The sequence below is a fragment of the Brassica napus genome, chromosome A9 (assembly GCF_020379485.1).
Source record: "Brassica napus cultivar Da-Ae chromosome A9, Da-Ae, whole genome shotgun sequence".
Classification (NCBI taxonomy): domain Eukaryota; kingdom Viridiplantae; phylum Streptophyta; class Magnoliopsida; order Brassicales; family Brassicaceae; genus Brassica; species Brassica napus.
Window position 1 is genome coordinate 6,036,251 of NC_063442.1, and position 12,695 is coordinate 6,048,945.

Consider the following 12,695-nt stretch of genomic DNA (forward strand, 5'->3'; position numbering starts at 1 on the left):
AAAAATTATTCGCAAAGATGTGCGGATTACATTCTAGTCTATATTATTAAAAAGAAATCATCCCAAAAATCTATTTAAAAGTTGTTGCAATTATTCATTTCTAGTCTATATACAACCAAATATTATAAATAAACTCTATTAAAGCAACAATTAAATCCTGTTTCATTTTTTGAATCTGCCCAACAATCTAATTAAAAGTTGTTGCACAAATTCATCTTTAATCTAACCTATTAATTATAATTAAATTCTATTAAAGCAACAACTAAATCATGTTACATTTTATTAGGGCATCTCCATCCCCACTCTATAATTTACTCTAAATACGGAGTGCAAAATAGAGTATGAACAAACAATAAAAAATTACTCTATTTATGGAGTAATCACTTTTTTGTTTCTTTATTACTCTATTTTCATTTTATCTTGTAGTAAATTATGGAGTGGAGATAGAGATGGTCTTAAATCCACGTTTACAATCAATCGTTACTTCTATACACATTTGATATTAATTGTATATCTTCACTTTAATCATTCTTTTTTTTTTTTGATATCTCTTTATATCTTTATTTGTACTTATTATCATTTAGCTACATGGATAGCTGTAGTTGACCATCCGCCTAGCTGTAGTTATCATATTGCCCAGCCGCCTAGCTGTCAGATTGCCTAACTACCAAGCTGCCTTGCCGACCTAACGACCTGAAGACTTGACGACATGGAGACCTGGAAAGTTGAACGAACTGACAACTTGGAAAACTGGCGAACTGGAGACCTTACGATCTATAGAGCTTACGACCTACCGACCTGATGACTTAATCGCCTACCTGAAGAAGATACCTCTCTTCTAGCTTCTTAGCTCGAAGAGAGACCAAGATGACTAGCTAAATAAATAATTTTCTCAAGCAATAACACCTCATACCACACATAAAACATGTTTCCTAAAAACTAGGTTTGGCTTGATTTCGATAAGAATATATAGCAGCTTTTTGTAAAGGCACAACTTGTAATATATTTAGTTTCATTAACGACCAGCTCTTGTAAGCTTGCTCATTAGACAAAGAATGAACACCTAATTCTCGAAGACTCAACACACCTAATATGATGAGTCGAAGGGACCTTTCCTTGAAGCATGAAGCAATAAATGGAGAATGGAGCTCAAGGAACCTTTCTTTGTCGTACAATTAACCAAAATTCCTAATCTTATTTTATGAGTGGATTTTACGATCCATTAATTAACATTTTAAACAATTTATATAAAAAATTCCTTTAATAACATTTTCCTAATCATGTATTTGGTGAGATCCATAATTCTTTTTATTACTTAGCTAAGCACCTAAGCTAAAGTTGGTTTTACATGTTTGGAAATTAGAGTAACTAATTGATACAACTCACACACATTCCCATCATTATAATTTGATAAAACTCGCCGACGTGTCAACAGATCTAGCACCGCCAACTCTCACATGGCATCATGGGTTGTATAATATATACACTGTACAGGACTTCAAGTCTTCAATACAACGCAATGTATCTGCGTTTTGATGTGATTCCACTTTTTCTATTTAAATAAATCATTTTCCTCCTTGTACATTTCCTTTACATTGAACCATCACTCAGAGTCTCAGAGACTGCACTTCATTATTCGAAAAACAAAAGAAAGAACAGAAAAAATGGGTCGGCAATTTGTTATCGTTGCGATCTGCATCGTCCTCGTCGCCGGCGTCGGAGGTCAAGCTCCGTCTTCACCACCAACAGCTACACCAGCACCACCGACTCCAACCACTCCCCCACCAGCAGCAACTCCTCCTCCTGTCTCATCTCCTCCACCAGTCACCACTTCGCCTCCTCCAGCCACCACCGCTCCTCCTCCGGCTACTCCTCCTCCCGTCGCTACCCCTCCTCCAGCAACTCCTCCTCCCGTCGCTACCCCTCCTCCCGTTGCTACCCCTCCTCCAGCAACTCCTCCTCCCGTCGCTACTCCTCCTCCAGCTCCTCTTGCATCTCCTCCCGCTCAGGTTCCGGCTCTTGCTCCGACTACGAAGCCAGACGCTCCTTCTTCATCGCCGTTGTCTAGCCCACCTTCTCCGGCGACTGATGCTCCGGGACCGAGCATCGAGTCGCTCTCTCCAGGACCTTCCACTGATTCAAATGACCAGGTCCGTACACTTTCTTACATTTGACTTGAATCTAACACAATGCGTTTCAGATCTAAGATGTTTTTGACTTTAACACTCGTTCACTTATGCTTGCACTAGATAATCACTGATTAGATCTAAAACCGTTCTTGAATCACATGATTAGCGCAATTTAACATAGGAAGCCTAAGTATGTTCTAAAGTTAGCAGTTGTAAGCGCAATTTAGCAAGGGAGTCCTAACCCGCGCTGTTTCGGTTTTGCCGATTTTCGGACCGTTGCTGTAGCTTCTGTCTCGAGATCTTCGAACTCGAGCCGCGGCGCCAGGAGTCACGTGAGTTGGCAGTATGCACGTGAACGTTATTAACTTCCACGTGTCCATATGTCTGGACCAATGAAATTGGATTTTAAAAGTTTTTTTTGTGCAAATTCGATTTTAAAAGTAGATCCAGTTATTATTTACAAAAAAGTAGATCTAGTTTACTTTTCTTTTGGTCATAAAATTGTTTTTAGTGAGTAAAATAGTCCAAAAGCATGCATGAATCACGGAATTTTCCAGGATTACTTTATGATTAGGACCCCTAGACTTTAGAATCTTTCAAAAGGTTAACCCGGATTAATAAGATTTCCGGAAACTCCTATTTTGAAATTAACACTAATCGAATTATAACTTTATAAATAAAGATGCTTCTCTATGACTCTAACCTATAAAAATGAAATGATGGTTCCAACTTTTTATGTTTTGCAGAATGGTGCAACCAAGACGGTTTCGAGCTTGGTACTTGGATCTGTTCTCGTTTGGTTTATGATCTAAGGGGGAAGGCTTTTCCACGGTGTTCTTTGCAATTATTTTTATGTCGGACGTTTGTTTGTTCCATTGTTATTACTTTGGGGACTGTATTCTTTTGGGATTATAATCATTTGGAGAGGATATTATTGATTGTTGAGATGGAGATATCAGAATATTTTGTTTAGATATATTTTGTGGCTACTTATCCTTTTATTTGATTATTAGTGTACTATAAATTGCTTTCTTCCATGTGTGTTATCCCTATTCTTTTGCCTCTGACCTCTTTCTTGATGCTAGACATTAACTGGGGTGGGGGTTTCAAACACACATACTAAACGAGTGGGCAATCAAACCTACAAGAGGAAGAAAACATAAATTCGTTATCAACTTGTGACAAGGAGTTTGCTGTTTAACGGATATAATGCTTTGGATTCAAAACCCTATAAAGTTTTGTGTGTGGAAGGTGTTAAGAAATCTGCATATCTGTGAAACAAACCAATCTCAAACATCTTATATGGAACTTGGGAGTTCGCAACAAAGAGGAACATAACATACGAGAAAGAGCATAAATTGAACAATGAATAAACTCTCAAGAAGACACGGCATTATCTCCAAAAGTTCGAATGTCATAAGGTCTACAAATGTATGTATGATTTCAAAAAGCTTCGTATCCATGTGGCTCATCTCTTAATGCAATTTAGAGCATCTCCAACCCATTGCTATTTTCACCTCTATAATAGCATTTAGAGATAAAATTACTCCAACACATCTATATTTCTTCCTCTATAATAGAGATCTCTATATTTTCCTCTATTTATAGAGGAAGAAATAAAATTCCTCTATTTTTTACTCTATAATTGGAGATTGCTATTATAGAAAAATACATTGGAGTATATATCACCTCTATTATAGAGTTTCTTTATTTTAGAGGTGAAAATAGCAAAATACATTGGAGATGGTCTTATACACATTTTATTGTTGGCAAAATCCAGATTTAAGATAATTCCATCTTTTACCAAAAAATTAAGAGACGATAGATGACAATCATTCAAACAAAAAATTAATAGTTTTTGTGATCCAACAAAGTTAAATTAGACTTTCAAACATAATCAACACATACATTTCTTGCATACATATGCTAAGGAATTATGATGCTCATGTGGGTAGCAATCATACTTTCATTAATAATCATATGATATTGGAAACATTTATGAGTAGAATTTCACTTTACTCAGACTGTGTTATATGTGGATATACTCAGTCTATACAATAAAAACACTCTATGAGTTATATGATCATATTTTGTGTACATAGTCTACATGTGGGTAACTAATTATTACTCAAAATTAATATCAAATACTTATTTGAACAGTAATTTTCATTTAGCAAATCATTTAGAGTAAAGTCAATGTTGTAATATCTAAACTCTAATTTAATTTGGCACTTTATATAACTTATTGTTTTATAAAAATCATGCATTTTTTTTTAATTTGATTCAATATGATTTATGTATAGATAAACTTATGCATTCGTTATTTCTCATTTCAGAGATCAGAATAGAATACACACATATAAGGTATGATTCATGATTTCCGAAAAACTCTTGTATGTTTTATACATACAAATTAAACATTAATGTAGACCTAATTTTCATTACCTAAGTATAGATCTAATTTCATCATCTAAATATAAATCTGTTATACTTTCCGGATTAGCTATATGTTTATTACCATTAGCTCTTATACCACATGTAGACATTATTTACATTAACCCTAAGATCTTTAACATCTATACTAATTATATAATATAACTATAACTAGGATTAGTGGAGTATCTCAATTCATCGTTGCGGAAATCTTCTTGAATGGTTTTGATTTATGGAAGATGAGTTCTTGATCTTTAAGTTGGAGTTAAGACTTATTTCCTCTTGCCTACAAAATTTTCTTTATGTATTGCTTTTTAGTGTTTGTGATGTCTTTAAGATGGAGAAAAGACATCTATCTATAGGTAGATTTTTTTTTCCTCATCAAGTTTTGATTACTTCTTCACCAAGACTTTATTTCTTTTTGGCAAATTTATTTTTTAATCTCAACCATCCATCAAAGTTGAGTAATGATAAGTATTTAGACTTTTAGAATCATTCATTTATATGTTGAACTTGTTATCTTAGAATGCATTGAATTTAATTCAAATGTTTTTATATTGTTATATATTTCATGAGTCATCAAGTGAGAAACTTTGTAAAATAAGTTATTTGTCCATTAGTTAATCCTTATTAGAAACTAAACTATTTTAGTTATCATTTTATTGTTTACCAAGTGTTTTTAGAATTTAACGATATCAATAAAATATAAATGGACAATAAATCTACACAATGGTATAGAAATGTTTATCTACTAATGAATGTATTTCTTACAATACCATGGAAAGTACCGTAACATGTCTTTTGATTACATTTACTTCGTCCGCGATAGTGGTTGAAAAATGTTCCATTTGGCTAAAAACAAACAAAGTAGGTGAGTATGGGAGTCATGTGCGGAAACCGCGTGGAAATTGGACTTCAGGAGACCATCTCGTTGTTTGTTCATGTTCATTCTCCATCTGTTACCAGCCTGTTTCCCTCAATAATTTATGAATAGATTAACATATTTATTCTTGAGAATGTAACAATTAAATGATCCAATTACTTGTGATCGCTACATCTTTATTATCAATATTACAACCGTGGTATCTCAAACTACTCAAGCTATTTTAAAAAAGCAAGTTAATATTTGTAGTTCGCTAAAAAGGTAAAAAAAAAAACTATAACTAATTTGTAATGAACAATTGCATATATTCTTATTATAAATAAAAAATATATAAAAAATGTGAAAATAATGAAAACTGGTCTATTGTTGAAGACTCATAATGGGAATGAGAGACTACGGTTCGTATATTCTTATTGAGATCTCATCCTTTAAAAAAAAAAAACTGAAAGTATCTTGGGTTTATGAAGAAGTCAAACTAATTTTCAAGAGAAAAAAAATACAATTTACATATAAACCATTTATTAGTATGCAAATAGATATCAAAAATAACGTGATTTACTTTCGCGCATCAGATGAAATTAAGACACATTGGCGTGTCAATATGTCTCTTTACCACTTGACCATAATTCACCTTTTTGGCTATCCTATATCCACTAAATTGTAAAAACATACTTATAAAATTAGTATGTATTTTAGTCTAGGATCCCGAGTTATTAAAATCAACTTCGTATTTATACAGGTTTTAGAGATTATACTGAAATGTTGGTTTGGAATGCTTTATTATTGAAAGAGAATAAAAATAAGAACAATAGAACATGTTGGTTTTATTTAATAAAGATAATGGAATTTGGAAGGGAATATTACTGTAAGTCCATTAAAAATAATGAAGTTGGTAGCTTTGGCCTATAAAAGGCCAATAAAGAGACCACAAGGACAATGTAAACTTGATCCTTGCTAACTATCTTCAGTGACTTAAAGACAACCAGTGAAATTAAACATGAAGATAATCCTCTCCATATTCTTTGTTGCCTCATTTCTTCTAATCACTTCATCTCTTGCTTCGGCTACTATCTCAGGTTTGTTAATCTCTTCCAAGACTCTTTTCTTCTTAATCTACTTTACATAATTAACTATGATATTACTTGGCCTAACTGATTTAGGTAATATATGTTTTTGATACTTATTGATCAAAAATTTAGCAAAGATAAGTGAACTTACTCTACATTGCATAACATGCAAAACTTACAAGGACATAAATATACGTGTACCAAAATCTGGAATGAATATTTCATGATGATGAAGGTGGTGGTGGTGGTGCGGTAGCTCCAGCGCCGGAAATCAAAGATGGAGCAGAGTTAGAGAAATGGTGTGGAGGGAAGTGTGAAGTGAGATGCGAAGAAGCAGGGATGAAGGATAGATGTTTGAAGTATTGTGGGATATGCTGCAAAGAGTGTAAGTGTGTTCCTTCAGGAACTTACGGGAACAAGCATGAGTGTGCTTGCTATCGTGACAAGCTTAGCAGCAAAAAGACTCCCAAGTGTCCTTGATTATACATTTCGTTCTCCATCCAAATTTTTAAATAAATAAAAAAGAAAGATCCGTTGAACCAAATATGTATGGATCTTTTGCTATGAGTTTTTTCCCTTCAATTGTCCTTTTGTAATTCCCGGTGTTTTTTTCTTGATAAGTGATTCCCGGTGTTAAATTGGTTTTTATTATAATGTGGAATTATACACTTACCAATCAATCGAAGCTATCTATTACTCCACATAAGATGATGTTTCGTATTTCACCAATTAAAAACTGAAGCAAGTCAAAGTAGTTAAAACAAATATGCTGAAAAAAAGTTATTTGCAGAACCATGATTGCAATGTGTAAAACTGGTTTTAAAACAATATTTATCTACCATATAATAAATAAATACATTGCATGAATCGGTGATATAAACAATAATTTTTGAATCGATAATCTTATAAATACTTTTTTTTGAACAAACTATTTCTCACAAATATTTTCTTGATGAAAAAATGTATTTTACGTACAAACGAGTGTGAGGGCTAATACTTTCGAAAGAAAGCAGATGAAGGTGTTTGGTAAATAATTATATGATAGAATTGCGACAATGTCTAGGAGGTTTTAAAAGACTGACTATCGTGTTAGGTTCATCACGTGCTTCAACTACTTCTTTGTCTACGTTTTCGATTTTTCCAATATTTTCTGGGCATAATGAAACGAGTAATTGATAAAAAAAAAAAAAATGAAACGAGTAATTTACATGTACCTTAATGCTATCTTGGCTTGTCTGCTCATCCATCCATATGATCCATCCACGCTATTCTCATGTTTTTTTATCTAGCCAGCTCAATCAGATACTTAACCGAATCCCCTTGTTTTGTAGTCACTCAATCAATCATCTTCACAAGAAATAAAGAGAGACGGCTCAGTCCCAATAGAGCCATCTAGTACATTCAATACATTAGCCATGCTAACGTTCCACAATCAGCCACTAATCTACTCATGATCAGAAAGAACAGTACCCAACAGCCCTACAATCGCAGATAATATAAGATGACTTATACTCGACCAGACAGCCAACAAAAACATCAGTTGCCCACTGAAACCCCCGATAGACGCTCAGTCAGTCTCATTTATCGCAAAACAAGTTCAATACCTCTAGTCTTGCTTCTTTTCGATCACCCATAATCTGTGAGTCTCTACACCTTCACTGTCCCATTTACGCTCAGTTAAGGATCGTTTACCAATCGTCGCACTATTCTGATTCGTCCTTCCGTACAAACGATCATCTACACATGATCACCCTCAGACTCTCTAACCAATGGCGTATCCGTTTCCGCTGCAGTTCCCTATCGCGAACTATCACCCAACAGGCCTTGATCAGTACGATCTAGTCTACACTGAATCGGTTTCTCCCTGACTCACAGGCCGTAACTATGTACGATGAGTGTCTCTGCGTTAAGTATAGATCGACTGTTGCTTCCATCGTCGCGATCTGATCGCTTCATGACATTATGGTATCAGTTGCCATAAAATATACCGGAATCCACTTATCCTTTGCTCCGACCCAATCATCATTAGCTCAACCTCTGTTGTCTTAGTAGTTCTTCCTGATCTATCACGATCATCCGAACGTGGATCATAACCGCCTCAGACATAACAAATATCTCCCTATTACTCGCCAATGATCTCCCATTATCTTCGGCCTCCTTTGCAGTCTGTCCTCCAGGACCCACAATCATCTCTCTAGAGCAGAACAAATTATCCACTAAAATGGTTGTAAGTCTCACATTGAAAATTTTGTGATTAGAATTTTAGTTTTTTTTTTGTTATAACAAGATACAAATAATCATAAAATCATATGAGTAAGAAATCTCATTTGATAAATATTCAGATTAAATATATATATATATATATATATTTTTTTTTAATATCATTTAAATGAAATTATATACCATAATATACATTGGACAAGTATTGAAAACTTAATATTTTAATTTTGAAATTTTAATTGATTTTTTAAGAAATGATTATAAATTAGTAAATCCATTAAAAGCCCCACATTGCAAACTTTGTTATTAACCATTTAAAGTTTTGGTTATAAAAATATATGAATAATCATAAAATTATATGAGTATGAAAACTAATTTAATATATAATAATATAAAAATATACTATATATCTATATTAATATAACTTAAGTTTAATCATATACTATTTTGAAGTTATTTACCATAAAATAATTTTAAATTAGCAAAAGTGATTGTTTTGTTTATATGATCGCGATAATTTACTGGATTTACGTAATCCATTATCTTATGATCTATATACGTAATCTATAATCTATACTGGATTCTGATTATTTAATATACATTCATTATCTTATGATGTATAAAATGACTAAAAATAAGTAATAATATATAAAAATAATTTATATACATAACATTTATCCAGTGCAAAGTCTGGATCTAAACGGATCAATCCATATTTAATAATTCAAAACTAGGATAGGTGAGTCTCGCTCACAGGTCGTGAGTGCCGGTTAGGTGAACGCCATGGTTATCCTCCAGGAGGCATGTTGGTTTAATAATTGAGCACTCACATTTCATTCCTTCGTATATTAATGACAAGACAAGTATATTCCCAACTACAGTTACATTTAGCTTTATTGCTTTACAGGTCCACCAATACAATAATGAAAATACAAAACAAATTTTAAATTTTAGCAAGAGCAATCTCATGAGTTTTAGTTTTCCTAGCACATGAATTGTCAGGCTAATGCCAAACTGCATATATGTGCATGATCTAAAGCTCCAACGCTGGCCAGTCTTCCCCTCCACTTGCACACTTTGTTGGTTTCAAGTATGTAAGCAAAGGCCAGTGATACAAAACATTTAAGACGATATTGAGAAACATAAAGATAGCTTCAAGCAACGTTTTCAGACCCATTAGCATCGCATGTCAAATTTAGAACCTCCATTAGTTCCATTCGATATTCCAAACCTCTGAGATAGTGTCCTAACAGCATGCACCTTCAAGGAAAAGAAACACACACACACATTTATATAATATAAGATGTCTTTGATAATAGAACTAATTCACAATAAAGCTTTCTTTTGCGAGCAAGAGAGGGAGAGAGCAAGGCAAATCTAACCAGAAGAGAAGACGAGCAAGGTAGTCTCGAGTTAGTGAGATCAGAGGCTGAAAATGAAGCGAAGTGTTCTCTACAAGTTCAGCGCAATCTTCATCGCCTTTTGCATTCACAGTTTCAGTAGGTGGAGCTTCTGACGTTGGCAATTTAGAGTGCATTTTCGGTGATAGGGTTGCGAGAAGACCGTGAACAACAGAGTGGATTGTCTCTTTCACCTCAGGAGCCGCGGGTTCTGACAACTCAGCTACCTGTTAAGATAAAACCATAGCTTAGATGGTCAGAGAGAACCGGAAAGGGCCCTCACGAGTCAGTGATTTTGACACAAACCTTCTCAGGTTGCAGCGATCTTAAATAGTCTAACAAATCATTCTTCTCTTCACCAACAAACTGCTGCATTTGAAGGGCAGCGTTTTTTCGCCTCACTTCTTGTAATTCCTGTAATGCATTGACAAATATACTTTGCTTTTTTTACTATTAAATAAGGTTAAACAGAAATGCAGGATTGAATTAGAAACCGTACCTTTTTAACAGAAGACAACTGTGACTGCAAACGGAAGATATATTCTTGAGCTTCAGAGGAAACTCTGCCAAGACCTTCTTTATCAATCATTTCAGAGAGGCTCTGCGTTTTACCATCCATTGTGGACGAACCATTGTTTTCAACACAAACGTCATCCGGTTCCCTATCAGTCCCTTTCACGGTACTGTGGCTTTCCAGGTCCTCATCATCCATGTCCAGGTTTTTTTCAAGAAAAAGCCGATACTCAGCGTTCCTCAATGTATACCTACAGTATACCCAAAACATCAGAAAGATAAATCTATTAGAAAAAAAAAAAGAACAATGTGAATCATAAAAGCAGACAAAATCAAATCATCCAATGACACAAAAGTAATTGACTTTCACGATGATGGCTCAGCTGATGCAGTTAGGCGTAAATACTTGGCAGGTAGTATTGCCTCGTATATATAATCTTTCTCATAATAAATCAGCGTAAAAAAAAAACAAAAGAACAGGAACATAAATATATATACCCAGTCATCATGGAAGAGACCAGAAGCTTAGACAAAGGCTCCCAAAGAGATTCGATGTGGACTTGAAACCTATCAGAAGGGAGGAGACCCAACATTCCCGAGATTGTTCTCTTCATAGCGTCCAAAGTAGTGAGTGGAACATCTTTCTGAATCACACTCACATCTAACGGTTCAATCTCTTGGATCACATCTGCAATTAAGCACTTCTGAGAGAGACCAAAAGAAACCCAATTTCAAATTCAAATTCCACACTAAGCCTCAAAGAAGGAAGTAAGGAAAAAAAGAAGAAAACCTTGGGTGATCGAGAATCGGAATGGAGTGTGAAGTCGTCGAGGGAGAAGCCATCGTCGCTGAAACTGTTGGGAGAAGTTGAGGCGGAGGCGGAGAGAGTGAGGGGTCGGAATCTCGAGTTGGATCGGAAGAGGAACGGAGAGGAAGGGTTTGTGGGTTTGTTACGGATGGTGACTCGAGGAAGAGAAAGGGAGAAGCAAGAGATCGTCGTCGTCGTCGTCGCCATCGAAGAAGGAAGCTTGATGGCGATGTTTGTACGAAGATTCGTCTTCTTCTTCTTCTTCTTCCTCTTCCTCTGAGCTGATGAAACCCTAATTCTAGTTCCCCTTTTGCGAGTTCTGATTTGGAGTAATTGTTGGCCACATAACAAACCGGAACGTGACAAAACCGATGAATACACACTCATCCGTCAGCGATTACGGTTTACTGTTAACCGATTTACTGCGAGGTGGCTGCCTTAGTTGTTGAACCGGTAGTATCCCGGTTTTGTTATTCGACATCCGGTTTCAGTGTTCGTTAGAAAAATATGTACACTTCTATTTTTGTCAAATTAGTTATATCAACTTTTAAAAAGTTTGAAAATACGACACGTCAATAAATGAAAAACGAAAACAACCAAAGAACACATATTATATGTCCACATCATTGTACACAAAAGCTTTCCTCAGTTTTTTTAATTCTGGTTTTTCATTGGCTATTTATTCTTCGTCACAGTGGTCATAGCTTCTTTTATATCCCCATCCCTTAGAGCATGTACATTGAGGTATCATAAGAGGGTCATGGGCCTGGGTTCACAGGTTTTTAATTTGAAAAAAAAAAGGAAAATGGGTAATATTAAGTGAACCGGGCCTCTCTCGTGAACTTGTGTGAGACGAGTTCAACACACGTGGAGCCACCGGATTGGCTGGACGGAGTCGTGATGACGCGCCGCAAATGAGGTGTTTCGCGTTATTCTCCTCATTTTCTCTTCTCTCCCAAATAGCTAGGGTTTGCGACTCGAGAGGCGATTCTTGTTGCCAGGGCGATCGAGAGGTCTTTCGTTCATAAAATCGAGGAGGGAGTGTCTCTTGATCGATCTCAGGTTCGTTTTCGAGTAGAGTTACGTTGTTAGGTTTTGTTTACACGGGTTTCATCGATTCGATCTGAAGTTGAATTGGGGGTTTCTCCTCCAATAGAGTCTGGAGGAGAGATCGGTTACGAGGTTTGTAGTTAATCGATCTTTTAGGGTTCCAGCGAGTCTCAGAACTCAAATCGAGGGTTT

At 35.2% G+C, this 12,695-nt stretch overlaps 3 protein-coding genes across 5 annotated transcripts; 2 read left to right on the forward strand and 1 right to left on the reverse strand.

The window, feature by feature from the left end:
• The first annotated feature begins 1,510 nt into the window (after nucleotides 1–1,510).
• LOC106432948 (classical arabinogalactan protein 9) lies at nucleotides 1,511–3,161 on the forward strand. The gene is made up of 2 exons (XM_013873797.3): nucleotides 1,511–2,150; nucleotides 2,876–3,161. The coding sequence occupies exons 1-2, from the start codon at nucleotides 1,665–1,667 to the stop codon at nucleotides 2,939–2,941; spliced, it is 552 nt and encodes a 183-aa protein (XP_013729251.2). The 5' UTR covers nucleotides 1,511–1,664; the 3' UTR covers nucleotides 2,942–3,161.
• A 3,208-nt stretch (nucleotides 3,162–6,369) lies between these two features.
• On the forward strand, nucleotides 6,370–7,176 carry LOC106432956 (gibberellin-regulated protein 7). 3 transcript variants are annotated; one of them, XM_013873804.3, is made up of 2 exons: nucleotides 6,370–6,521; nucleotides 6,748–7,176. In XM_013873804.3, exons 1-2 carry the CDS (start codon nucleotides 6,443–6,445, stop codon nucleotides 6,990–6,992), a joined length of 324 nt encoding a protein of 107 aa, XP_013729258.1. In that variant the 5' UTR covers nucleotides 6,370–6,442; the 3' UTR covers nucleotides 6,993–7,176. The 3 variants fall into 3 exon arrangements, with proteins under 3 accessions (XP_013729258.1, XP_048595552.1, XP_022547413.1); XM_048739595.1 differs by having other exon boundaries at nucleotides 6,376–6,523; nucleotides 6,744–7,176; XM_022691692.2 differs by having other exon boundaries at nucleotides 6,376–6,521; nucleotides 6,769–7,176.
• A 2,422-nt stretch (nucleotides 7,177–9,598) lies between these two features.
• On the reverse strand, nucleotides 9,599–11,927 carry LOC106432967. Its single transcript, XM_048739596.1, has 6 exons — nucleotides 11,436–11,927; nucleotides 11,144–11,349; nucleotides 10,632–10,896; nucleotides 10,439–10,546; nucleotides 10,115–10,359; nucleotides 9,599–9,992 (listed from the first exon to the last, which is right to left on the reverse strand). The coding sequence occupies exons 1-6, from the start codon at nucleotides 11,838–11,840 to the stop codon at nucleotides 9,887–9,889; spliced, it is 1,335 nt and encodes a 444-aa protein (XP_048595553.1). The 5' UTR covers nucleotides 11,841–11,927; the 3' UTR covers nucleotides 9,599–9,886.
• Between the last annotated feature and the right edge of the window lie 768 nt (nucleotides 11,928–12,695).

Coding starts and splice junctions, on each gene's coding strand:
- LOC106432948 (XM_013873797.3), top strand. CDS start 1,665: ATGGGTCGGCAATTTGTTATCGTTGCGATCTGCATCGTCCTCGTCGCC. Junction 2,151..2,875: donor CCACTGATTCAAATGACCAG/GTCCGTACACTT, acceptor TATGTTTTGCAG/AATGGTGCAACCAAGACGGT.
- LOC106432956 (XM_048739595.1), top strand. CDS start 6,443: ATGAAGATAATCCTCTCCATATTCTTTGTTGCCTCATTTCTTCTAATC. Junction 6,524..6,743: donor CTTCGGCTACTATCTCAGGT/TTGTTAATCTCT, acceptor TTTCATGATGAT/GAAGGTGGTGGTGGTGGTGC.
- LOC106432967 (XM_048739596.1), bottom strand. CDS start 11,840: ATGAGTGTGTATTCATCGGTTTTGTCACGTTCCGGTTTGTTATGTGGC. Junction 10,360..10,438: donor GATCGCTGCAACCTGAGAAG/GTTTGTGTCAAA, acceptor TTATCTTAACAG/GTAGCTGAGTTGTCAGAACC. Junction 9,993..10,114: donor CTTGCTCGTCTTCTCTTCTG/GTTAGATTTGCC, acceptor TTTTCCTTGAAG/GTGCATGCTGTTAGGACACT.